This window comes from Hetaerina americana, unplaced genomic scaffold, assembly GCF_022747635.1.
Source record: "Hetaerina americana unplaced genomic scaffold, ioHetAmer1.1.p SCAF_17, whole genome shotgun sequence".
Taxonomy (NCBI): Eukaryota; Metazoa; Arthropoda; class Insecta; order Odonata; family Calopterygidae; genus Hetaerina; species Hetaerina americana.
This window is the reverse complement of record NW_027286730.1, coordinates 10,978,519-11,006,096: the sequence shown is the minus strand read 5'-3', so window position 1 is coordinate 11,006,096 and position 27,578 is coordinate 10,978,519. Positions and strand designations below refer to the sequence as shown.

The following is a 27,578-nucleotide window of genomic DNA, read 5'->3' as shown; positions in this document are numbered from 1 at the left end:
AATATTAAAGTTGAAATAGATTCCACTCAAGGTGACTCAGCTCTTTCATTTAAAACAGTAAAATATTGGGTATCGTGAAGATGTTTCAATGGAGTGCTTGGCAAAGCGTCACACCAACAAAGAAGAATTTTCGCGCCTTTTCATAACCATGGATGAAGCATGGGTCCATTACTTCACACCCGAGACAAAAGAAAACAAAACAATGGATTCCAAAGGGAGAACTGCCTCCAAAGAAGGCGAAGACCGTTTCATCTGCAGGCAAGGTCATGGCGTTGGTTTTTTGGGATGCGCGTGGGACAATTTTCTTTGACTATCTTGAAAAAGGAAAAACTATCAACGGCGAGTATTATGCGAACTTATTGCAACGTTTGAGCGAAGAAATCAAGCAAAAGCGGCCGCATTTGACTAAGAAGAAAGTGTTGTTTCATCGAGACAACGCAAGAGCTCACATATCCGTTATTACAATAGCCGAACTTCATGACTTAAAGTTTGAATTGCTACCTCGTGCACCCTATTTGCCAATTGTAGCCCCCTCGGATTATTTTCTGTTCGAAAACTTGGCTTGGTGGTCAAAGATTTTCCAACTGTAAAGAAGTGATGCCGGCAGTAAATGGCTATTTTGAGGAACAAGAAAATTCTTATTATAAAAAGGGTATCGGACCTTTTGAGCATCGCTGGGAAATGTGTATATAGCTGAGAGGAGATTATGTTGAAAAATAAATACATTTTTTTCCAAAATGTTTGTGTTTTCTATGTTGGGTCGGGTACTTCTGGGATTACCCTCGTATATGGAAGAGCAAAAGAGGAGGAAACCCTATGGAATACTCCAGGGCAAAGAAAAAGTAGATTGAACACACCTTGAACACAATTTATCAGTTGGAAATGGAGTGAAAGGGAAAATTGAAGGAAATATCCCGTGAGGAAGGCCAAGAGACTTGTACGTACACAGGACAAATTAAGAAGGACGTAAAAAACAAGGACTATCAGGGGGTGAGGGACTGGACACTAAATAGAGAAGAATGGAGGTCTGCATCAAACCTAATACTGAAATATAGATGATGATGATCAATATGGTTGTTATTAATCAATTATGTGACGTAAGCACTTTACGCTCTTAATGTAGCACTATTTCTAAACTAATCTATTTTCAAGTTGGGAACATACCCGTGAAAATCAGAAAAATGAATAGTTTTAGATTACACACCAAGTTTTTACGGTTTTTACAAAATATATTCTGGAATAACTGTTTTCTCAAACACCAGATCCATGCTTTTGAATATGGATGTCAATTCAGCAACTTGTACGGTCTACGTATAATGAATATGGGGTTTTCATAAGGATTCCGCTAATATCTTGTTTGTGTTCAAGGTGAGGATGGAAAATGTTGAATTGAGCGAGAATCATATTTTCTACTTGGAAAATTAAAGGCCGTCAAAAAAAAAAATGTTGCGAGAAAGACGGTCCTGCGCATGCTGAGAAAAAAATGACCGTCACGTCAATGCAATGGGAACGGCGCTGTAGTGGAGCCACGGAAAATCGACGAAGATTACGAGGACCTGTTAGCTTTATGGCTTTTTTCCCATCCAATTTCAGTGAAATTAATTTTCACCGGCTTATAGATTTATTTTGGCAGAAGAGCGGAGAGAGAAATCGACCAGCTTGAAGAGAGAGAGAAGCTCTCTCAGGTCAAAGGAGGCGATCGGAAATGACCGTGGGAGGAAACCTCTTGGGGGAGAGAGAGAAGGGAAGAGGGAGAAAATATAGGAAATAGATAAGTCTGGGGCAATCTTCCAAAGGGATTGAGGCCATGCATCACCTTCTGACCTTTAAACGTAGTGGGAGCAATGATGATAAATATGTACGAGCATGGGAAGCCTTCGGGAGAGTTGAATCGTTATTTTTAATCCACAAGTTTATAGAAGAACAAATAGTTATTTAGGTGCTTAATTGACATTAGCCTAGTGTGATCGTTTCAGTTGGCCATATTGAAAAACGCATAGATTGTCAAGGGAATTAGGACTTAGAGAAATACTTTATCGTCATTTTGCTGAATCCGTGACAGAAAAATACTTTACATAAAGAAAACTTTATTTACCAAAGAGAAAGACCAAAAAAATGCGTTTCATGCAATGATCATTGCGCGAAGGTAAATGGCGTAGAAGTGATTCAACCTTAATAAGTTTATGGAAAGATGAAAAATACGTGTATTATATTATTAATGATATGCAATGGACTTGAGGAACAAATAACTAATGATGTTAATGAATAGAATAATTTTTAAATGGGTTTGATAAACAGTAAATTCACGAAAACATTTCAAGTGACATATAAAGATATGAAAATAAAAATGATATAGAATATAAGGTGTCAAAATAGAAAATTGCAGCCCTGATATACAGAAACGCATCTTCAGCAAAGTGGAGTGAAACCCTGCAGATATAATACAGTGAAATCCTCGAGTTACTCCCAGAAAAGGCTTTTCTTAAAGATAAAGGGACTATCAGGATTAGTTTTGGGGCCACGTTGAGGTGGAGGTCATTTTTCCAGAATATTTCAGAGTTAACCACTGGCCCTGAGATAAAAATCAATGAGAAAAACTAGAAAATTTTTCCCTGGGGTGCACGGAAATATAAAGATATGCGGGAGAAAGGAAATGGTGGCTTTCGTACGGTATCTGGGCTATCAGTTCTCATTGGATCATTGCATGAAAGTGAGTGGGTGGCCATGGTGGAAAGTGTAAAACTTATATAAAGGAGAGAGGAAGTATAGGAAGGAAAACAGGAAAGATAAGAGGGGTCATCCATAGTCGAAAGATGGGGAGAGCAAGGGTGAAATGAGAGATGGCTTTAATTAATGGGAAATTGAGATATCGAGAAAAAGACAATGGCAGGTCTGTCGGCATCAAAAATAATTATAGCTGGTAGATTAAATGCGCAAAGGATGAAAAACAAGACGCTGGCTAAAATAGTCGAAAGAAAAAGAGTAGAAGTAAATTTGTTGGCAGCGATGGTTTTTCGTGCGCATTTTGCTTGTTGGCCGTTAATAAACGCCGCAAATTTTTTTCCGTCCGAGCGCGAACGTCCTACGCTTCACTGTCACATCCATCCTATGTATTTCCATCTCGTAATAAATGTCACGCCAACCCATTTGTGCGCCTAATTCATTTGACCTTTTATTCGCAATCAGGCGTAGTATTTAATATCGGCTGGGAATACGCGACATTCATAAGTGACAACTTGGAGTGTTCAACCCTAAGACTTCAATGAAAATATTCCAAAAAATCTTGGAAAGCCATTTGTCAAGTACTGAAAGGCGAGTGCAAGCTTGAAAACTTTATTCACATTTTTTTCCTTTTTAATTTGTGTGCTTACACATCGCGAATAATTGGTGTACAAACACGTCTAAAAGGCATATTAACTGAAGTCATAATAATTATGAGGCTTTATGAAACCTAACTCACAGATTCCACTTCGTTGTAAGGGATCTGTGAAACTGAACTCGGCGAAAGAAAATACAATGTCATAAAAATCAATTTACTCACAGTTCTAAAAAAATACGACTGCTATTTTTGATCACTTAATTATCCTACAGGGAAATACTTCTATATCAATATAAGATACCTTTCCTCAAATATTTTACTGTGCATAAATAAACATGAATAAAAATTAATTGTTGCAGAAGTCTCAAAGCGGTGCAGTCTGCCTACAGTGACAAGTGCGTGCAATTACGATGGTCCAATTATCAAGCCTTTTACAAGAGAATAAGTAAGCAGTTTACTTGAGATAATAGGTCCCTCGGAGCATCCATGTACAAAGCGTGGCCAGAGCGTGGCGCGCTGGCAACAATTTATAGATGATTTGTTTTTTGTGTGTGGTCAGGAACGGAAAGACGAACAATTTCTTGAGATTGTTTGATTATCTTGATGAGAATATCAATTTTACATGTGACGGATAGATTTGGGGACTCTGAATTAGTTGAATTTGTGCATTAGAATCATCAAAAGGATGTTTTAATTCTCCATATTCAGAATACAATGCCATACCGACCAAGGGATACCCTTTAATCCAAGACACCACATTTCACAAAGACTGGTCTTCTTCCAATCAATTATATACAGATTATTCAGAATTTCCATGTAAATCGCAAACATACAAATGCAAATCCAGACCATGAAAAAATATTGGAAAACAGCGGATACCCTACACATTTGGTGGGCTGACTCTCCAGAAGGAAACAAGCACGTATAGCTTAGAAAGGGATTTATACGACTACCTCGTCAAGAAGAAGGGTCAAAGTGGAGAGGGCTACCTTTCCTTGATAGGGTGTCATTGTAATTCAAAGAGAAGGGATTAAGAACCGATTTTCATAACAAATAAGCACATAAAGACATACTAGGGACAAACAATGACAAGGTGGACGTTTTAAAACAAGTAACGACGGCAATGGAATTTACTCGGAATATAAAGGAAGAGCTTTCAACATAAGAGTCAAAGAACATCGGCCGTGCTTCACACACAAAAAAGACACTTCATGCTTTGCCATAAGTTTATTAGAAGACAGACATAATTGTGATTTCAAACTCAATATATTACTCGTAGAAGATAAAGACTAAGATTTGACGGCCTGGAGGAGTTGAGGATATTATTAAAGACTAAAGCGAGGCTCCATCAGCAGCAGAAAAGGGATATTATTTTTTGGCTCTCTGGACGCCTCTGATGTTCCGTGCTCCCCTTAGTATCCCGATACTCTTGGTGAAACCACCAGAGTTGACGCATGACTCATACCTTGGACAGAACTGGAACCCGCAACCTTCGGCTTAGCAAAAAAGCGCGTCAGGTTAGTCAATGACAATGTGGTTGAAATGGGAATTATGAAGTTGAAACAACTTGTTTATTAGGATTCTCGATAAATAAGAGGAGGGAGAAGTATTAAAAATATTCTGTAAAGAAGAAGGGATAACCTCATCGGACAGATTTAGAGGCAAGATGCAGGAGTAAGAGAGTAATTGAACGTAAGGTGAATGAATACAACTCAGAGGCATATTTGAAAAGTAAAAGCCTTTATATTATATTTAAATATCGGCGGGCCTGAATGAAGTTGTAGAGATGCATCGATGATCTATTGATTGTTTCCAAAGCCAATTAAGTTTTTGCTTTGATTCAAAAGTCGTTTGCCAGTCGGCGATTGCAGATAACAATGCTTGCGAAAATCTTTGCTCCCGCTAATTGAGAAGTGCTTGCTGTGTTTCAAATTTTGTGCGCATAAATATCATCAGCTGTCTAATTTCATCGAGAGTTGTGCCTAGTTTATGGGTCTACAATAATGCGCGAAGGAGAGGCTAGAAAATAGAATGTAGACTTCAAATATGACCGCACCAATATTCATGATGAAGAGCGGAGCGGCAGAGCTAGTTTCCACACCGATGAATCCGTTCAACAAATGGACCAAAAACTGCGATATGATCATCTTTTCATGATCTGGCTGATAAATTTGCTCATTTTAGATGCACTATTACTTACACGAATTTAAACGAAACAGCGGGGAATGAGAAATCGCGAGCAAGGTGCCGAAAATGCCTATCGACTAACAAAAATAGCAAAGAATATTGCGGTGGACGAGCGTTTTAGGACCGCTATTGGCAGTCCAGAACTTGAACCTAGTGACTATTTCAACTTTTTGCACTTGAAACAGTGGCTTAGTAGACGATTTAAGACGAGGAGTAAATCAACTTTACCGTTGTTAACTGGTTCAATAGTAATGACTGAATTTAAAGATGTTAAAACTAAAGAGCAAATCGTGCATTCGCAAGGTTTAATTTGTGGAAACATTCCATATTAGAAAAGGAATAGGCAAAATGCTTGGAATCCCCCCCCCCCTCGGTGGCGGCGGGGTAACGTCCTCGCCTGCCAACTTAGAGGTCGCGGGTTCGATTCCCGCCGCTTGGGTGTCTATCATTATCATTAATATAATATATAGGGATTAGGTGTAAGAAGTTACTATAAAGTCTCAATCTCGCCCCAACAAAAAAATTGTTAAATAAATACATAAATATAATTGAGATCCTGGTTTCGACTTCATGAGTCTTCTTCAGGTGAAAACAAAAACATTGGAATGTCTTCATATCACTAAGTGTGGGAGAAAGGAAATTGGTAGAGATGAGACTGCTGTGTTAGTGAGATTAGTCCCTTCTCTACCCATAACATCTACACCCATTGATGGGTATTTAAAGACATTTCAATGTTTTTGTTTTCACTTGAAGATGACTCATGAAGCCGAAATTTGGATCTTAATTATAAAATTTTTGTGGAAATTCCAAGCGTATTGTGTATTCCTTTTCGAAAACGAGAGACTAGCTGATACATGAAATATTAGTCGGGAGGTACATAAAACCAATCTTACGCGTGATGAATAGTATTGGTGTTGATAAAACACTTTCTATGCCTTCTCTGGCACTTGTCCAAGAAAGCTTTACATTTAAGCTTACCTGATTCAAATGTTATATATATATATATATATATATATATATATATATATATATATATATATATATATATATATATATATATATGCATCTGTTTGATGTATTCGATTTTAAATCGCCTCTTCAATTTCAGGGAAATGAAATTTGTACCGTATAATAAAATCTGTGGAAAAGTACGAGTCTTTCTTTCTTTTTTAGTAATGGATGATAAATGAAATTTGATTTGATACTCACATTATTTTCGACGTTTCCTTCGGGAGAAGGTTCAACTTTTGCTCGTAATTGCTATTTGAATGAATTATCTCTGGTATTAGCGGCAAACTTCAGGGTATATAATCTACGGGAGACTAAGAAATTTTGAGTCAGGGAATAAACGGTGAGACTGGGAGGAAAAGCGAAGGGGAGATGGAGAGACGCGGCGAGAGGTTTGAAAATGAGGAAAGAGAAATCTGGGTGAGGCGAAAACGGATTTGGAGACACATAAGAGGAGTAAAATTCTCAAGAACTCAAAGGAGAGATATTAACGGTGTTTTTAAACAGGAGAAAAGGAAATATCCAGATAAGAGCGATGTCACTGGGGTTTAACCAGTCCGACCTTTCAGTACGAGGGTAGCCCTCCATCCCTAGCACAGGCCGATACGAAAGCTTGCTTTCTTCCCCGTCTACAGTATTAATGAGAATATCCCCCGGGGTATTTCACGCCCTCGGGTTCGTTCGGCGAGACTGGACTAGCAGCAGGAGGAGTACCCTCTGCATTTGATGTTCTTCCGCGACTCACGCCACGCCATCATCCCTTGACCTAGTTCTGACTGGAGTATTCAACGATGAATGGAGCTGGAACTGGAGTTTCAACCGACAGCTATTATCACTCCGATTTTACCTTCTCAGTACAATTAGAAGGGTTGACTGGTTGAAAGTAAGCGATTTGTAAAGAGTAAGTTTCGGATAGTTTATATTTCTTTGTTTGTGTACTCATGTTGTGCCAGCAAGGTTACATATTTTTTTGAAAATTTTGTGCTTTAGTGAGTAAGTACTCTCAAAAACTATGTTCGGCAATAGTGGATGAGGAATGTGAAATTAAGTGCTGAACAGTGGGTCAATCGTAAAATCTCCTGGATTTTATAGGTCAATAAATAATTGTGAGATGACGAATTATCCTTTCGTTTGAATATATGCCTAATACATTTGAATTCTCGGCACATACGTTGGTGGAAAAGGAGCAGTGCAGATATATAAAATTTAGTAAATTTTTGCTATATGGTTCCTAGAATAAAATATTTTTCCTACCAGCAATGGTTTTACATGCTTCATGGAAAATAAATATTATATTCGTAAAAATATATGCAATTTACAGGAAATTGCAAGAATTTAAAAATTTTGCAAGCCTTTGGTAGCTCACTATGTAAAAACAGGGAAATATTTAAAAAATTACTCAGCTCAGTTCAAACTCAACGGAAATACCATGCTAAGCATGCTTTGCTAATGAAATAGCGTAAAGAGAATGGCTTGCATCTTGACGAGAAAAAAATCAATTATTTGCATTAAGGGTTAGACCGAGAAATTCATGAGTGAATGTGGTCAAAGAGAATTTAAAACTCTATTTACCAAAGAAAATTGATGAGAATACTACCCCGTTGATACTACTTCAAGATAATATACTGGTAACTCAGGGACAGTAATTCATATCCACAATAATTTAAGACTCACCTGGTTTGCCTTTTGTCTAAGAACAAAATGGCATACTAACCATTAAACAAATTTAAAAAAACATCCAGGAGCTTTTTTTGCCAAAGGTGAGCAAAAATTACATAAAGACTTCAATACTTGCAATTTAAGAACCTATTGTTAAGATATTCTGCACCAAGTTCAATAAAATAGTAGAAGCGTCGCACATTAGAGCCAATAAAGCTATTTGATCAAAATCACCCCTGACACGAGTTGCTTACATACCTTTGTATGGCGGCGATATCAAAGACTTAAGTCCCGAAATCGTCCTGCTTGGGTCTGGCGAGTGGAAGTCGGGAGGGTGGTGGCTGATGACGTGCTGCCTCGAGTAAATCCCCCGCTGCCGCAGCGCGTGCCCCAGCACCCGGCTGAACTTCGGCCACCAGCCCGCCTCTGCAAGAATAACCAGGTTCAAATCGTATTGTGGGATAATCCTTTCGGGTGGCAGTAAGTCAAATAGCATGCGAATGACTCATTTCGATACCAAAAACCCATTCACTGAGGAGTGGTATTATTCACCCCTTATTTAAGATTTTTTTTTAAAACAAGGCACAGGCATTTGATTTTATGAGTTTATATAATGAATGGAAAGAAAAACAGGAGAAGTGTTGGGCATGGGAGGAGGAGGGTTTGTCGGAAGAAATATAAAAGTGGCAGGATAAGTGAATGCAGAATGTTTTGATGGGTAACTGAAAATTGAAGACGGTGATAGAGAAGAGAACATTTGGTAAGCGAGGAATGGGGAGGAAAAGAATACGTATACTTGACGGAATTAAAGCAGGGAAAAAGTATGCGACATTTTGATTGAATATAGTGTAGGTTGTCAGGTTTTTTGTTGTTTGTAGTGTAGTGTAGGGTGTCAGGTACCTCGCCCAGACACCTCGTCACGGTCATTTTAACATTATCCACTGTTCAAATGGGGTTGAATTTCAAGCTCCTTTTTATTATTTCAACAAGAAGAAGCCCGGCGTTGACACATCTGTGCTGTAGGGTACCTGGGTCAGCGTTGCCACCTTGTGCTTGGCCAGGTACTCAGTAACGAGAAAGGGGTTGCGGGACGGCTCGTCATCGTGAGGCAGCCTCCAGTTGATAAAGCTCTCCTTCCTGACGCGTTGCACTGTTTTTGCAGCCTTTCGAGGACTTAAATGTAAAACTTACCGTTCACTGTCTGTTCCTGAGTTACAAACACGAGTTTTGAGTCGAAAAAGATGATCAGTTATTAATACTTATATTATGGATAGTCCGTGTATGTATACAACTGAAAGATTCGGCGAGAGTTTACATTAAGTATGTTACGCATAAACTAAAACATATGTTGATTAGAGAGGTGTGGATTTTTGCACCGAATTATTTTTCATTGTAATGCAACTCACTCATTATTTATCAATAAGGTACGTGTATTGTATTAACTTTCAACCGATTCCTATGTTAACTGTATTCTTTCTCTCCTGTGGCATGTGCTTATTTTAGTTTAGTTGATTATTAAGAAGTATTAGTGAGGTGTGTAGTTTAACTAATGTATCTTTGTCAGCCCTTAGAATTAGTAAAATATTTTCTATAGAGAAAGAGTTGAACCTTCACTTTATAAACACGCATGACTATAGGGAGTAAGAATTCTTAATGCACTTGCAAGTTAAAGCAGAATTGATATATATATTGATGCACGTCCAAATTTGATATTTTTCTTGATCCTAACGTAATATTTAGTGCAAATTGTTGTCAATTATTTAAGGGATGTATGAATATTATGATCCATTATCGTAATTTCAATTACATTTGGTTAATTGGGTTAGCCGAGGTAAGGCTCGATTGAATACTGATTTCAAAATTGTAACGAAATGGACTATTAGGCATCCATTCTTACTAAATTATACAAAGGTAATCATGTGCAAGGATTGCAATAAAATCATTTAAAGCAATATAATTACACGTATTTACAAAACTCTCATATTCTTCACCAATGCGACATTTCTTTCAGTGTAAATTTTAATTTTAAGTAAAAATAAAGTAGAGAATATCTCAACATTTCTCACGTTAACCCCCAGTTAACTTTTGGCTTTGTCCTGCATATGCGTGCATACGTACGTACATGTGTACATTATTCTATTTTTAGGGAAACGGAATCAATAGGCTGGAACTTAGTTTACTTCGGTAAACGTACTCCCTTTTACTTGTGTAAATTGGAGTCAAGAAGTAATAGTGGGGGTAGGAGTGAAAGCTAAGGAATGATGAAGAGAGAGATCTTTGCATAATATTTTTAACACTGCCATATTAATTATTATTTAAAACTTCATCTTATGCTCTTAAGACTATAATGTTTCTTGTCTCAAGTCTCTCTCAGCACGGTCTCTCCTGGCTTACTCATTCTCTCGGAGGGTTTCCTCCTCTTGATCTGGTTGGTGATTCATTTCCATAATTCCAGATCAGCGTAGCACTCTTCTTTTAAACTTGTCTGCCAGTACTGCACCCATCATAAATTCTTTCATGATCCACTCATTCTTCATCTTACCGTTCCTTTTTTTGGTGCAAAAATCCTCAAGTACGTGTGTCTACCGAATTCAGCCGAAATTTATATTTATCAGAATCAGGGAAGACATGTAACATACTCTGCCATTATTTCCAATGGATATGCTCCACATACAACTTTTACTCTAGTAAACTTTCTTTTGAATTTCCTGATTATCCTTCGGCTCTCAAATTCCGTGGGCATAAGAAATAATATATCTTATCATTCCTTATATCCTTAAGCCTACCCGGCACACTGTAAATTGGGGAGAAATGAAAGGCTCATTATGGTGGCATTCAATGGCTGTTGGGAATTATGGTCCCTCAGTGGGAGCAAAAGCCATTGCAGCCCAAATGCCATTGAGCCATCAAGGGCAAACATATCGACCTTCTATACTCGTATAGACCCTCGATTCTCGGTCCGTCTGAGACCGCCTACTGATTTTTGGAAATGATAACATATGTCAAACTCAATATTTTGTTTTGGAACCCTTTATTTAGTCAAGTAAATAGAGAATTTAAACGTCATCTACATCCAGAAGACATACTTCTATGAGCAGAGCAGCGTTTAAGAGAATATCTGGATGGATATACTTACTAACCACCGCTATATTTCTAATAATTTTGTTTTTTGTTGTTTGTGAGTACCTGGCCAAGCACAAGGTGGCAACGCTGACCCGGCTACCCTAAAGCACAGATGTGTCCACTCCGGACTTTTTCTTGTTCGAATAATAAAAAGAATCTTGAAAGCCAACCATTTTGGAACGCTGGATAATGTTAAAGGGACCATGACGAGGTGCCTTGACGAGGTTATCGTCGACGCTTTCCAGGAAGCGTACCGCGGCTGGTAATGGCGCTGGCATCGGTGTTCCGATGCACATGGGTATTAATTTGAGGAATTTAAATAATTTGTACTTTGATCTGGGATACATTACTTGCCCCGCAATTAGTCTATTTATCTTTGGGACAGGCCCAGTACATGTTTGTATATCGTCCTTGTGATTTCGAATTAGACGGATTGAAAGCTTTTGCTAAGTGCCAAGCTTTGTAAACAGGAATGTATGCACTTGTGCGGAACCCTCCTCTCCAGATCACCAAATATTTACCCCTGGAATTTAAAATGCAAATGAAAGCTAAAAATAAACTACCACAATTCGAATCATATAATGGAGAATATCTCTCCGGAAACCGCTCATCGAAGGCAATTACTTAACTACTACTAGTGGTATTATGAGGATGTGGGTAGATTTAACAATATTATAATATGTAATCACAATATTAATTTTGCGGATCTTTAAAAGGAGAGACAAGTAATATTGTTGTAATTATTTTATGAGAAACTTAAAAAGGGACAAGAAAAAAATATATATATAGATGCATGGGGCTCATATGGCTGTTTATCGACACTATATGATCATTCTTGCCCTTTTTGCCCTTTTTATCCATGACAAGTAAATATTAAATACTTCTTTAAAACTGCTTTGAAATTTTCTGTCATAAAAGTCACTAGTGAATTACTTTGTTTGTGCTAATACTACGGATGGGAGATTTTTATCCAGTTAAATGGATATCGGACAACATTCATTGTACCATATCTTCCCTTTTTGTAAATTGTATATGCGTGGGGCATCTGTAATCTTCACTCTAAAAAACGACAGATACATCCAATCCTCTGGTGTAGACAGATATTGCGTTTATCTATTAATATTTTCTATTACAATTTTCTATAGAAGTTAATTCACTGTGGACTTTCATATTTTTTCTCATAATTATCTCTTTTATTTTCACCGTAGCTCATTTACTATATACCGGAAATACAGAAAAACCATGCCAACCTATTTTTTCGTCTGAAACCTATTGTATTCGGCCATTTTGATCCTTCCACAAAGTTGCTGGCAGTGACAAAAGATAAAATAAAAATACAACGTGACATTTGATTACTGCTTTTTGTTGGTGCTGGGTTTTCAAGGTTTATTTTTTGTTATCAGGCAATCCCGACTGCCCCCTTGCTAACATGGACCCCAATGAATATCTATGTGTCATCAGGAGTCCTAGGGCACGAACTATCACAATCCACAAAGCGTATGACGGAGGCAATTTCGACCTTTGAGCCAGTTGACGAGCGCGCAAGTTTGATGGTAAACCGATTAGTTTTAATGGATTCAGTTTCACTCTTTGTTCCATTGAACATCGACACCAGTTAAAATAATAATATGTATTAAAATAAATCCAGGACCATTCAAATGTGCCTCCAAATATCGAGTTAAGAATTACGGTCGGAGTGGAAAGGGCTGTTATCAATTATACTTGTTCAATGCTGGAGAGCTCGTGGGATTTCATATGCATAGGTGAAATCCAGTTATCAAATTTTACTTATGCTAAACACAGATTATAGAGACCCTGGTGATAAATTTGCAACGAAAAATTAGGATATCTATAACAGGTGGTAGTGTCGGGAAGTCGGATAGAGGAAAAAGCTTAGGACGGAGAGAGAAAGCATTAAAAAAATTAAATATACATGGAAAAACTACTAATGTTCTAAGAAAGAAATATTTGAAGCAAGATGAAAGGATATGCTATCAGTGGATCTCGCATCGATCAGTGCATCATTTATGGAGAATTGGAGATAAGTAATGTTTGGTGGTCAATGATAAACTGACCAAAAGGGAAAACATTTAATGAGATTCAATACATTTACTAATAGAAATCTATTGGAAAAGTTACATACTCCATATTAATCTTTGCGGAATAAAGAATGGAGATTCATTCAAACTCTATTTTAAGATAATTTTGCAATGGAAGTGATGGGGTGGTAGAAATAGATTAATGAGTGGCATATTTGTGGACTTCAGTTGTTGAGGGTGACCAGTTGCACCTACCTGATGTCACTATGGAAATCCTCTTCCACCTCATCCTTTTGCTAGCTCTGGATAGAGCCTCGGCCATTGCGGTCAGCGATGGCAGGAGGCTGACAACGTCGCGGGACGGGTTACCCTGCAGGGACGAGAGAGAAAGTGGGTGAGCAACTGACCTTTTTGAGTTGCAATTTTAATTCATACCGAGGACGCTGAAGTTGCTTATACATTGGTGATATCGATAATTGAGTCAGTATAGAAAGACATAAATTATCGTTCCAAATAAATGGCTAAAATTAAAACGGGTGAGTTAAAACAATGCCTTATTGAATTTCATGAAAAGTAGCAGTTCAGTTTAAAATAAATTCTTCTGATATCATGTAAATAGTTTCAACGATACAGATTCCGCAAATATTTAGTGATAAATATGGATTCTCATGCTTTAAAATAGATAATGGAACGAATTTTTTGTTGCCTAAATGTTACATTTTACCATTGGGTGAGCCAAAATGCATATTAAACGTATATTAAAACTGTACATTACACGTGAGGAATTGGATACAGAAAAGTTATGGTAACTGATACATTGACTTTACAGCTCCATCATTTACCAATATTTAACTGAAAGCAAATTTTTCAAAGAATGTCATTCTTGGGTCGGGGCACTCTCTATAAAAATATTCCGATATTTTGGGTGCACACACAAAAAAATATTTGATTAAGGATTTTAAAGTGCTCAGAAAGGAGTGGAAAGAAATCACGGTGGATCCGAGAAGAATTTTACAAAACGAAAATGAGGGTCTCAGGGATATCAGAGATACTGGATTGGAATTCCGTACATCAACGTCTATAACATAAAAATGAAATTTAGGGGTGAAAAATTTAAGTAAAATTCTGTAAAAATATTAACCAATAAGGGCCGTTACTAAACTGATCCTATACCGATGCCTTATACCTTTTCAGTTAGTAATTACATAACAGTTTTTGCTTCAAGTAATTTCATTTTTTCTCTCGACATTTGATTACTAGAATTTATATTGGCATGATTATTCTATAAAGTTAAACTTAGGAAATTGACTCATTTATACAACTTTTATTGGGATGATTAGGATTTCACGTCTTTGCCAATATCATATTAATTGGAATATCCCAAAATAATAGACTTTCCGCTGTTCTGTACTATCTATGTTCTATGTTATTATATACTATACTTTCCGATATTCTATATTCACTATAGCTGTACTATACTATTTCCCATTAAGCCACTAATATAATCATCAAGCTTTCAAGTGAGTATAAATAACTTTTCACTATTATCTTTTTGTGATATTTTTTCCACTTTCTACGCACATTTAGAGGAATAGTCAGAAAAAAGAAGTGACCAAGAATGACGATGAATTTAATTTTTTTTAAATACTATGAATTTCAATGTTCAAACAAAAGTCGGGTTAATCTTTTATCATGATTTATTTAATGAAGTTTCCAGGATTAGTTTTACTTATATTTTCTTTTGGCTCTCTGAAGAAGTCTCACTATAACTACTTGTGAGATTCAAGGATAATCCGGAAATTAAGTAGCGCTAAATCTAGTATTATTTTTAAAGCCATAGAATTTCCTTATGAGTAATTAATGATTACTTGGATTACCTGGGAGTTAACGAGCGCCTTGAAACCCTGGAAGAATAACTTTCCGACTGAATGCCTTGTGATATTTTAAATATGGTATTTACCATACAAGGAGAATAACAGCTATCTTTTCTGATATTCTCATCAAAACTTCCCGGTTTAGATTCGGGATGTCTCCCCTACTGAGGTTCCTTGTACCTCGGCAACAGCAGGTAACCTTCAAATAATTTCTAACTACTTATGTTACTATTATTTCCAGTAAAATAGAGGTTATGAATAAATAAATGGAAGTAGGCGAGCACGTAAAAATTCCTCTAAAAGTTGAATCAAATATGATAATCAATGATGTTTCATATTACTATCATATCAACTCGTGAAATAATTTCTGTCATGCAGGAAACATAAAGTTAAGAAACATGTAGTTTGCTGATGCTAGTTTGAAAATAGTTCTCTCGTTGGTTTATATTTAAAGTGCAGATTAATGGCACTTATAGCCTAATTACCTGTCGGCCAAATTTGTAATTACTAACAAAAAGGTACTGATATTCTATATCTTTGTCTGTTTCATATAAAAGTCGTTTTCAACATTAAGCTTCTTATCAATTTCCATTGATACTCCTTCTCTCAGCGCAGGAGAAAAAATAATGTTTCTTTGAATTCTATCTTCAATTCACTCAAAAGGTTTACATTTGCAAAGAAGAGGTCCTCAGTTAGGAATATAGGTCAATAATCTGGGTAGATGTTTGATGTACCCAAAGACTGATACATTTCTATGCCCCACTTAACACGGAATAAAAAACATCCCACATCTCAATAAATCATATTCAGGTCCTCGGACCCTGCATTCGCTTTCATTCTTCAATATTTTCCTGCCCATACCTCGTTTAGCTGAAATACTCCCTTGTGTTTTAATATCTCTATCTTATACTTTTCTTTCACTATACTTCCACTTTTCCTGTTTTTAGAAATGCTCCCAATGATATTTATTCTATCTCTGTTATACCTAGAAATTATTTATTTATTTTCCTTTCCATCCATTTTATTTCATCATTCTTCTCCACATCCACATTTCAAATTCCTCGAATCTATTCATATCCTCTTACCACAAAGACCAAGTTTTAGAGCCATAAAAATAATTACACTGCACTGTGTGTCCGAAAAGTATCCGACCTGCGTTTTTATAACTGTTTTGATTGTGAGCGTGTTTTGAACCACGAATTGGCTCCAAGAGGTCAGACGATAAACAATGAATATTAAATTGAAGTTCTGAAAAGATCGCCTGATGCCGTGAGAAGAAGACGACTGAGTCTCTGATAAAGCGGTGACTGGCTTCTTCACCACGATAAGCTTCAGTGCATTCATCGAACCTTGTGCAGCAATTTTTGGTGAAAAAAAAATTTTACAGCTTTGCCAGCCTGCGTAAAATACGGAAGTAGCTCCATGCGAGTTTTGGATGCTCCCAAAATTGAAAATGGTGCTCAAAGGAGAGCGGTTTGACGACATCGAGACGATTCAGAGTAATGCGACGCGCGAGCTGAAGGCCATTCCAAAATCTGCGTTCGAGAGCTACTTTAAGACGTGGAAGCACCGCTGGGAGCGGGTGGTTCAATCAAGTGAGGACTACTTCGAAGGATACCACGGCCCGGATGACGAAGATTAGCACCAATGTGAAGATATGAACGCAGGTCGGGTAGCTTTTGGAGACACCTCGAACATTAAAACCTTCATGGATATACGAATATTCTTTAAATCTTAACTTAAGGACCTTCTATCCATGGCATTTAATAATATCTATAAACTATTTGCAAATCCCTAGCCTAAATTTCATAACGTGAAAACATAACATCGTATAACTCTCTCAGAGAGAGAAATAAAATCTAATCATCTCAGTCAACAAAATCATCAACAAAAAAGTAAAAAATCACAAATCTCGTTGTAAATCTCGGCAAAAGCTTCTATTTACCAAGCGCAGCGCAATTTGAACTGAGGTTATTACCGTGAGCCATGGAAGTTATCTTTATTTGCATAGCAGTGTTGGAATTTGGTTCCTCTTGGCTTGTCATTTTTAATCGTGTCATATAATTAAAAATCATTCACCGAGAATATCTCGTTAAGCTCAGAATTTTTATAATCACTTTACTATCAAAGCTCTCAATACAAGCCAACGGAACCAACGTAAACCAGCATTTTCAAATTGCACTCCGACCGTATTTGGCTCCAAAGAAGTCAGAGTGTACTCCCGTCACAAAAATATCGGAATAAAACTTATTTTGTGTACATACGGTTTGAGGGTAAACTATTGATTCCAACACTTTTGGTGACATAAGAACTTCACTCCAAAACTTACTTATTCCCACGATGTGTTGAGTCTCCGTAAAAGTTACGTCATCGAGAATTTTATTTGTAATATAGATTATTTAGTCCATTTTACTGGGGCATTGAAAGAGTCCTCGGGTGAGCACTTCTAAAGCCCAAGATGTGGAACACTACATATTTACAGCGTTCTTGCTGAGTCGACGAACCTCACCCTCAGAATTACCGACGCAATGCATGCATAACCTTCTTACGATGAAGAAATAGGAAAATACTCAAACAGCGCTCAATACCTGCGGCATCCTGGAGTGTTATGAAATTCCAATGCAGGCATTCCATCCATCTTTCTCACAAAAACCCAGTCAGTTCTCCAATGAATACTATGCAAAAACTATTTTATTGGCTCTAAAAATCTGTTTGACCTCATAGGAAAATGAAAAGAGGAATTTTTACATGGATGCAAGATGCGAAATTTTTAAAAATCTACACGAGGCCTACAACTTCCTCAGTCCTGACGGCTACTTTAGCAATTTTAATTGCTCAATTCACATTCATTGGGCTGGTTTGAAATTAAATAAGACATGAATTGCACGAGTGAACTTACGTGAGGGGGGCAGCTCCAGGTGATGAGTGGGGTATGGCGGAGGGCAGCCAACCGAGGAGTGATGGTGCAGAGTCCGGGATCCAGGGATGCCACCACTGCCGAGATCGTGGGGTCCGTTAGGGAGTCTAGGATGGCCGCCAGTTCACCCGACTCCTGATCGCAGAGTGCTGGAATGGTAGTGGAGATCGAATGTCAGCTCAATGAAAACATCGAATTGATCCATAAAATAAAATCTCACCTCATTTGCATTTCATTGAACGGAAAATTTTTATTAAATTCTGCAAGTAATTTGTATATAAAACCCGCAAGAATTTTCCGTTTTTAATGTTAGAAAAAAAGGTGACGCATATGGCGATAATTAAGTCCACCTTTTCTAAAATATAAGAAAGAAGTACATATTCTCCAACCAGAATATGCTCCTAATTATGAAAAACAATGACTCAATGCTCTATATCATATAAATTTAACGTCACTGTAAACCTACTCCGGCAAAACGGCTTTCGAATTAGTTTGCGTTAATTTTTGCCAATAAAGTTGAGATCTTATCATTGATTTATCCATCATACAACTTATGCTTATGAAATGATTTCACATAGAAGCCATTTTGATGCATAATTATTTTTTGTGACTCGCTTACAGTATTATCCACTTATGTTTTATGATTAAGAATATATTTGATTTATTATGCATTCAAATACATTAAATTTTATCTTTCCTATTTCAGTACTTTATTGTTCTACAATTAAAGGTACTAGAAATTAAATACATCGAGTTAATAATGGTTAAGTATTGGCTCAAGTCATTACTCGGGACAATAGATTTATCGAGTAGCTATATACACGCATCATGCAAAGCGTTACTGCCAAGTTTGAAGCTGTGCTCTAGCATATTGCTCGTGCATAATGTACAGACATTTCATGCTCAACGAGCATAGCTTTGTATAATACAAACGGGGATATATTAATGGTCGTACCTTACGTTACTTCTACTAGATCAATCTTATTGTATATTTGATATGCATATATTTCCAGCAGCTGCAGACTGGGACCTAATGAATACTTATGATTGCTTAAAGCAAATGTTTTGTCACAAAAAGTATTTAATTGCCATTCTCATTCTCACTCAAATGGAATTCGCAAATGAATATTTTCTGATGAGATAAAAATTTTATTAAAGACCTAAATCAGAATTCTGCTCATTTACTATTAACTACCTTCTCGCCTGAGCGAATGCAAAACTATATGGAGATTGGAATTGGAATTCATTTCATATCAAGTAAGACCTTTTAAATTTTGCATCACTTCATTTATTATTGTTACAGGTAATATATCGGTCAATGTAGGTTTCGAATGAACACAGCTGCCAAATATTTCTCTTGTCTCTCCCAACAAAAACAAAATCCATCATCCTACTCTACAATAAACCCTTCCTCAACTCCATACACCTCCTCCCTCCCTTCATTTTGCCCAACATTCCTATCCCATTTCTACCCCCTCCTCGTTTTCCTAACATTCTTTCATCTCTCACCGACTTCATCATCCCATCGCCAATCAATATGCTCCAGATCCATTTTCTCTGTCTCCAAAATAATGCCTCTCAACTAATTTCTCTCTTCCCCCACCATACCTAGCACTTCCTCATTTGATTCCCTTTTTGTTTACTTCACCTTCTAAAACGTAATTCTTCTCCTTATGCCCCTAATACTTGGACCATTTCGGTCCAAAAAACGTCCGAGATAGGTAATCTGTTTGTTCCATCTACTCTAGTTTTAGCCCTCGTATTTTAAAGTTTAATTTAGCCTTCCTCTTTCTGAAAAATATTTTAATCTGCGTTCTATTTTAGTAACTATTAATAAACGTAATTAGTTGTTTAATGATATAAAGTATGGCCATTTATTTCATATAGGAGCTTGTTATTAATATTAACACTATTGCTAGCCTATACATTAATGAAATATTATTAAATGCACCTGGAAAATTTTACGCTTTATTGTGGAAATGAAAATCACTTTTGACCAACATACACCATTGTGAACAGCATTTTCCTTATATGTTCCCAATGAACCCGCTAACATTTTTATTTCAATTCGTGTCATTCAAAGTGTCAATACTCTTTTTTCTCTTCCCCACTTTCATGGTATTTTCCCTTTAACCACAGAGTTCAACATCGTCCCCATCCCCTCTCCCTTTCGTCTTTGAATTCATCCCAACAACTTCCTTACTACATTATGTCCATCACTCCGTTTGCCTTCCTTTCTCTCCAGCTCCATACACATCAAAAGCCTGCAATCTACGCTCATTTCCTTTTCTCAAAGGCCGGCTAAGATATTTAATATTAGACTTAATTGGTTACAACAGGAATCATTAAAGTCTTTGTTGTTGACAAACTACTTCTTGTCCATATTAAAAGAGTTTGTCATTTTCTACAGACTTAAGTAAGTCTGTGAAAAATTACCGACTCTCTTAATATGGGCATCAAACAACTCCACCAAGTGGAGCCTGAAAGTGTAAAGTATACTAATTCTTATTTTTAATGCGTTTCTTGCTGCCCGTTTGTTTATAAAGTCCTGAGAAATCAAAATTGGCGAATCAATTAGAACTAATTTATCTAGCATATAAAACATGAAAAGTAATATCTCTTCGACATGAAGTTAATCCGTGACGGAGACCCAGTTCTAAAGTTTCAGTGTGCTTGCCCTATAAGGAGCTTTATGAGGAAATTTTAATTTTCGGTAAGGTTTCTGCATCTGCTTCACCGGGAAACTTTTTAAAACGATTTGGTTTTTGGTATTAAGTGCAGGTGTTTGAATTACTTCAAAATAAAATTTCTGTGCCTAGATATTAAGGTATAACATTCAAAATTTCATTACTAGGAAATAATTATCATTCTCGTTATGGAGATTTATGTGATGAAGTTTCACAGTATTCTAAAATCCAACAGAGATGCGACTAATACTTCATGTTACCTTCCGAATGAATAGCAGAAAAAATGGACGAAGAATAAAAAAAATATTTTAATGATCGATATTATTAGAAAATGGTGGGAAGATGATTAATATATTCTTAATATTCATCTTTTTTGGGTGCAGATATTAACGTAACTGCGTCGTGTATACAATAAAGTCCTTCAAATATTATTGCCAGAAATTATCCCATTTACAAATAACTCACCATTCCAAATTATTATATTTTGGTTTTAATCGAACTATTTAAGTATATATGGAGTGGAATGAAAAAAATAGATGGGTTATTGCACATACGTGATTTCTTCTCAATTCTAGGCATATCGTACTTCGATTGCATTTTCCCCTAGTATCAAATCAACAAATAATCTCTCGTTCACTCTTTAATTATTAGGCTAGTAGGCAATGCCTATACCTATTACATATTTTATTTCTTAGTCGCATAATCACAAATAAAAGTGGCTTGTTTGCAAAGTTGTTTGTTGAAATCTGAAAGTCAGTCTATTAAAGGCATTGGTTAACCTTAACAGAAAACATCTGTCAGCGCTAGATAACACAAAATATTTTAAAATGATTATGAAGTCTCTAAGTTTTTAAGAGATTACCTGATGAAATTAATTTAGGAATTTGAAATTTTTAAGAAAAAATATTATAACAAAGAGTTAGAGCAAGTCATATTTCGGTATTTTAAAATTGTAATAAATTTATATAATATTTTATGCAAACATTTTGTACAAATTTAGTTCAACTTCAGAACCTTTAAACGTTTAGCCTCAAAGTTGAGCATATTTTTCCCTGTATGGCGTTACTTTGCCCTCCCACCTTTCATGGAAAACTATTACCAATGTAACTTCGTGGAATGGCTTGATGACTCAAGTTTATACTTACCTGTTATCTCCCTCTTTCCATGAGACTTATAGTCCGCAAACCCATTTCAAACTCATAATGACACATTGTCGAAGCCATTGTCATTGTCACTATCCGCGATCTTTTACAACTACACACGTTTGAAAATTGTACCAGCGGTTTTAAAGTTGAGCGTCTATGTAATTTTTACTTTGATATATACCTCCATCACTGTATAAAAATGCCCACTATCTCCATTTACAGATAAATATGCATAAAAAACAAGCCAAAGTAGAATGTTATCATGGTATCTTAGGAAACAGTGCCAGAATATCGCACAACTTGAGTTTGCATGGGGGATTGGGACTTTCACGTCGGTAGGTAGATACTCTAGGAACTAGGCTACGTTAATACCTACCATAGTGGCGAAATATTCCATGAATCAATGTATAATTGAGTTGATGTTGTTCGTATTTTAATGATAATTTCATGAGTTAAATTTCATGCTTCGATATTTGGCGCAGCGCTTTCTCCCTTTTTTGCCAGTAAATTCGCCTCCGAATAGAACCATAAAGCTCTAAATAAAGGAATCAAGTATTGAATTCCTCAAGTAAAAATCTCCACCCAGAACGATATCTGGGTGCGTGCGAAATGCTCCCTGGATTTAATAGTCCTGCTGGTTTTCTGCTCTCAAACGAAGAAATATACTCCGAGAAACGTCATGCAAAGTAATGACTTTCATAAAACCACGAGAGGAATATGTTACCTTTTTTCATTATTACCTTGATGACCAAGGTAATTTTTCCATGGTAATTTTTACGAGCAGAGCAGAAATAGCTAAAATAATCACCAATTATATAGAAGCATTTCTATAAATTTTTTTTAAACCAATGAGCACGTGCTATGAATTATATTTTTTCTGTGATGATTTTGGTAATTGAAAATACTTTAAAGTGTATGTGAGTCGCGGAATACTAAATGGCGTGCAACAAATATAACCGGCTTATAAATTTAAAAAAATAAATAAATACATGGATGGAGAGCTTTCTATCATCATTATTAAATTAAGACATGACAAAAAAGACTATTGCTTAAAATTTAGTTTGGACTAATTAGTGCCTGCACTTCTATATTCATCGAAAAATGGAAGTTCACTTCCGGGGATTATAACTCATTAATTATGAAACAGAATTGAGGAGGCACAGGCATTTTTTTAGAAGAAGGACAATCCTGTTTAGTTCTGAAAAACAATAGAAGGAAAGAGTAGTAAAAATGGTGTATTTAAATTTTAAATCAACTTGAGACGGGAGATGATTTAAAAACGCACAATTGGGATGGGCTTGTGAGCAAGGAAACTTATGGATGCTTCAGGAAATTTAAAAATTGAGTAAAAATAAATTAAATAAATGGAGAGCTCTTCAAATTGAAATTTCCTCTCTTTGACTGAAAATACCCATACCAAGGTGGTCTGAGTCAGTGAGGTTTGGCATTTGGAAAATTACGCATGGAATTCACCAAAGCAAATTCGAAAAAATGCATGGGTAGATTTTACAATATGTTAATTAAAAATCAGATAATCACATGTATATAAAAAGAATATACACCTAGCGGATCCTGCATGATATATATATATATGTATGTATATATATATATATATAAATATATATATATATATATATATATATATAAATATAGTGGGTCGCGGTAATCCTGTGGGTAGAGCGTTGGACTGCTGACCGGAGGGTCCCGGGTTCGATTCCCGGGCAAGGCACTCTGGGCACCTGCAGCTCCACCCAAGCTAAAGTGATTTTTCGGGTAACAGGTCTTCCTGGAAATCATAACCGGCACAGGGAAAGGAACTGGCCCCCCTACTCTGATGTGTGAATTTCACACGCGGTATAGGGCTTAGTACTGGGTGAATTCTACCATCACGTACTAAACCGACCTTCGGGTTGATTACTGTGTTTATGGGTATATATATATATATATATATATATATATATATATATATATATATATATATATATATATATATATATATATATATATACTAGTACACATAAATACACATGATACAGATATATCAATTCTTATTGTTATGATTCTTTTATGTACGAGGGGGCTTATTCATATATAGGTATATGAGGCATAATGACATTTCTTTTAAATATTTACGTGATTTAGAAAGCCTTTTAGGATAAAGATTCATATCTGCTAAAGATTTATCATAAATCAGGAATCGAGGCTGGCGTAGTTCAGACACTTTCTCCGCAAGGGAAAAAAATGTTGTCCCATTCTAGAATCAGGGGAACTATTTTTATTGATAACCAAAACAAAGAAATATTTATCCTATTGCAATAGTTTCATGCTGAAAAGGGTCTTATCTAACGGTGAAAATGACTATCGTACCTAGAAAATACGTATGGTTTTTTGATGCATATGATTCGATAACATTACCGTGCTGAAGCATTACACCAAAGCAAACAAAGCTACCAAGAGGAAATTGAAAGGGAGAAGATATTTGATGTCATAGTGAACAACGAAATCCTTAATGAATTTAAATATTTCATAAAGAAAGTGAGTGCTAAAGTTGCAATTGGTGACAAAGTCGAAAAACAAATAAATTTAAAATTTCATGAGAAGGGTCAGACCCATGTGTGTAGTATTAGCAGACCAATAGAAGTCGAGTAGTCGAATCTCACTTTGATAATGGATATATGGAGTTTCTCTTTGCCGAGATGGTCTACATCGCTTTGACAAGGGGTGACCTTTCTCTCCATTGTATTCACTGATACAATCAATATTTTTTTAAATGGGCATCGAGTGTTCAACGAATGTTCCACGTGGAATCTAGCCAAAAAGATATTCCAGGTTTTCTGCCGATTTTCGTTCTTATGTATCGTATGCAAGATTTTATATTTTAAGTATTAGTATCAACTTTTTTAACCCTTGCATGAAATGCTGAATTTTGTGTTATCCATTTTGGTTTAGCAAAGTCACAGCGTACCATAAATATTATAGATAATTGAAAAATGATGTTCTCAGTATTTACAATTCAGCCGGTTTAGTAAATTTGGCCGGCAGGTTTTGGGTGTTATTTAAACTTGTTAAGGTAAAGATTACCCACCTTCCTATTCTGAGAGAAATACGCTTTCTGAAAAAAATTTCGAAGATCAATGCATTAAATTTTGCAAAAGAGGTATTTAGCAACTCTATTTGTATTCTTATGATGATAATCCTCTACGTAGTTTAATAGCATTCATTATAACTATAAAAAATGTAAATTTATAAGTTGGGTATGTGGCACGCCCTATTTGATTCTGAACATTGGCCTTGGCAACGTAGCTGGTTTGGAAGAAATAGTTTAAAATATTCAAGCATTCATTATAGCTATAAAAAAATGTAAATTTATAAGTTGGGTATGTGGCACGCCCTATTTGATTCTGAACATTGGCATTGGCAACGTAGCTGGTTTGGAAGAAATAGTTTAAAATATTAAATATTTGTATTCAGTCCGTGACTCTATCACAATCTTAACCTCTGACAGTTTCAAAAGGACTTAGTAAACTGTTCATAGCAGAAGTAAAGAAAATCACATTTTATCTGACCTTTTGTAAATTCCTTCATTGTAGCCATTTCATGGCCACAAGAACATTTTTAGCAGAAATAGTACAATAAAATTGTAGCAAAGAATTAAAAAAACTGCATATTATACAAGTTTTAAAAAGCAATAAATGCTCTTAAAGATATATATATATATATATATATATATATATATATATATATATATATATATATATATAACGGCACAATAGAACTCAAAATTAAACGGGTAGCATATAACACATAGAGGACACTCACATTGTAGATTGTTTGAGCTTTTAACCTTCTCCGAGACCTCTTCAAGGAAGAGTCTCAACTTGAAGAAGGCCTCGGAGAAGGCCGAAAGCTCAAACAATCTACAATGTGAGTTTTCTCTATGTGTTATGTGTTACCTGTTTTATTTTGTGTTCTATTGTGCCGTTATATTTTCTTCGTGAGTGCTTCAATATCAACGATATAAATATAAATACACATAAATATGCATAAAAATAAATAAATAAATAAATAAATAAATAAATAAATAAATAAATAAATAAATAAATAAATAAATAAATAAATAAATAAATAAATAAATAAATAAATAAATAAATAAATAAATAAATAAATAAATAAATAAATAAATAAATAAATAAATAAATAAATAAATAAATAAATAAATAAATAAATAAATAAATAAATAAATAAATAAATAAATAAATAAATAAATAAATAAATAAATAAATAAATAAATAAATAAATAAATAAATAAATAAATAAATAAATAAATAAATAAATAAATAAATAAATAAATAAATAAATAAATAAATAAATAAATAAATAAATAAATAAATAAATAAATAAATAAATAAATAAATAAATAAATAAATAAATAAATAAATAAATAAATAAATAAATAAATAAATAAATAAATAAATAAATAAATAAATAAATAAATAAATAAATAAATAAATAAATAAATAAATAAATAAATAAATAAATAAATAAATAAATAAATAAATAAATAAATAAATAAATAAATAAATAAATAAATAAATAAATAAATAAATAAATAAATAAATAAATAAATAAATAAATAAATAAATAAATAAATAAATAAATAAATAAATAAATAAATAAATAAATAAATAAATAAATAAATAAATAAATAAATAAATAAATAAATAAATAAATAAATAAATAAATAAATAAATAAATAAATAAATAAATAAATAAATAAATAAATAAATAAATAAATAAATAAATAAATAAATAAATAAATAAATAAATAAATAAATAAATAAATAAATAAATAAATAAATAAATAAATAAATAAATAAATAAATAAATAAATAAATAAATAAATAAATAAATAAATAAATAAATAAATAAATAAATAAATAAATAAATAAATAAATAAATAAATAAATAAATAAATAAATAAATAAATAAATAAATAAATAAATAAATAAATAAATAAATAAATAAATAAATAAATAAATAAATAAATAAATAAATAAATAAATAAATAAATAAATAAATAAATAAATAAATAAATAAATAAATAAATAAATAAATAAATAAATAAATAAATAAATAAATAAATAAATAAATAAATAAATAAATAAATAAATAAATAAATAAATAAATAAATAAATAAATAAATAAATAAATAAATAAATAAATAAATAAATAAATAAATAAATAAATAAATAAATAAATAAATAAATAAATAAATAAATAAATAAATAAATAAATAAATAAATAAATAAATAAATAAATAAATAAATAAATAAATAAATAAATAAATAAATAAATAAATAAATAAATAAATAAATAAATAAATAAATAAATAAATAAATAAATAAATAAATAAATAAATAAATAAATAAATAAATAAATAAATAAATAAATAAATAAATAAATAAATAAATAAATAAATAAATAAATAAATAAATAAATAAATAAATAAATAAATAAATAAATAAATAAATAAATAAATAAATAAATAAATAAATAAATAAATAAATAAATAAATAAATAAATAAATAAATAAATAAATAAATAAATAAATAAATAAATA

At 34.0% G+C, this 27,578-nt stretch overlaps 1 protein-coding gene across 1 annotated transcript in view; it reads right to left on the bottom strand.

The window, feature by feature from the left end:
* Nucleotides 1-27,578, bottom strand: part of LOC139687167 (uncharacterized) — a 244,143-nt gene that overhangs the window by 67,777 nt on the left and 148,788 nt on the right. Inside the window, exons 2-4 of the mRNA XM_071584299.1 lie at nt 18,109-18,275; nt 13,591-13,705; nt 8,432-8,599 (exon numbers count right to left, since the gene is read on the bottom strand). Of these exons, the coding sequence (XP_071440400.1) occupies nt 8,432-8,599; nt 13,591-13,705; nt 18,109-18,275 (450 nt within the window). The remainder of the gene's footprint in view (nt 1-8,431; nt 8,600-13,590; nt 13,706-18,108; nt 18,276-27,578) is intronic.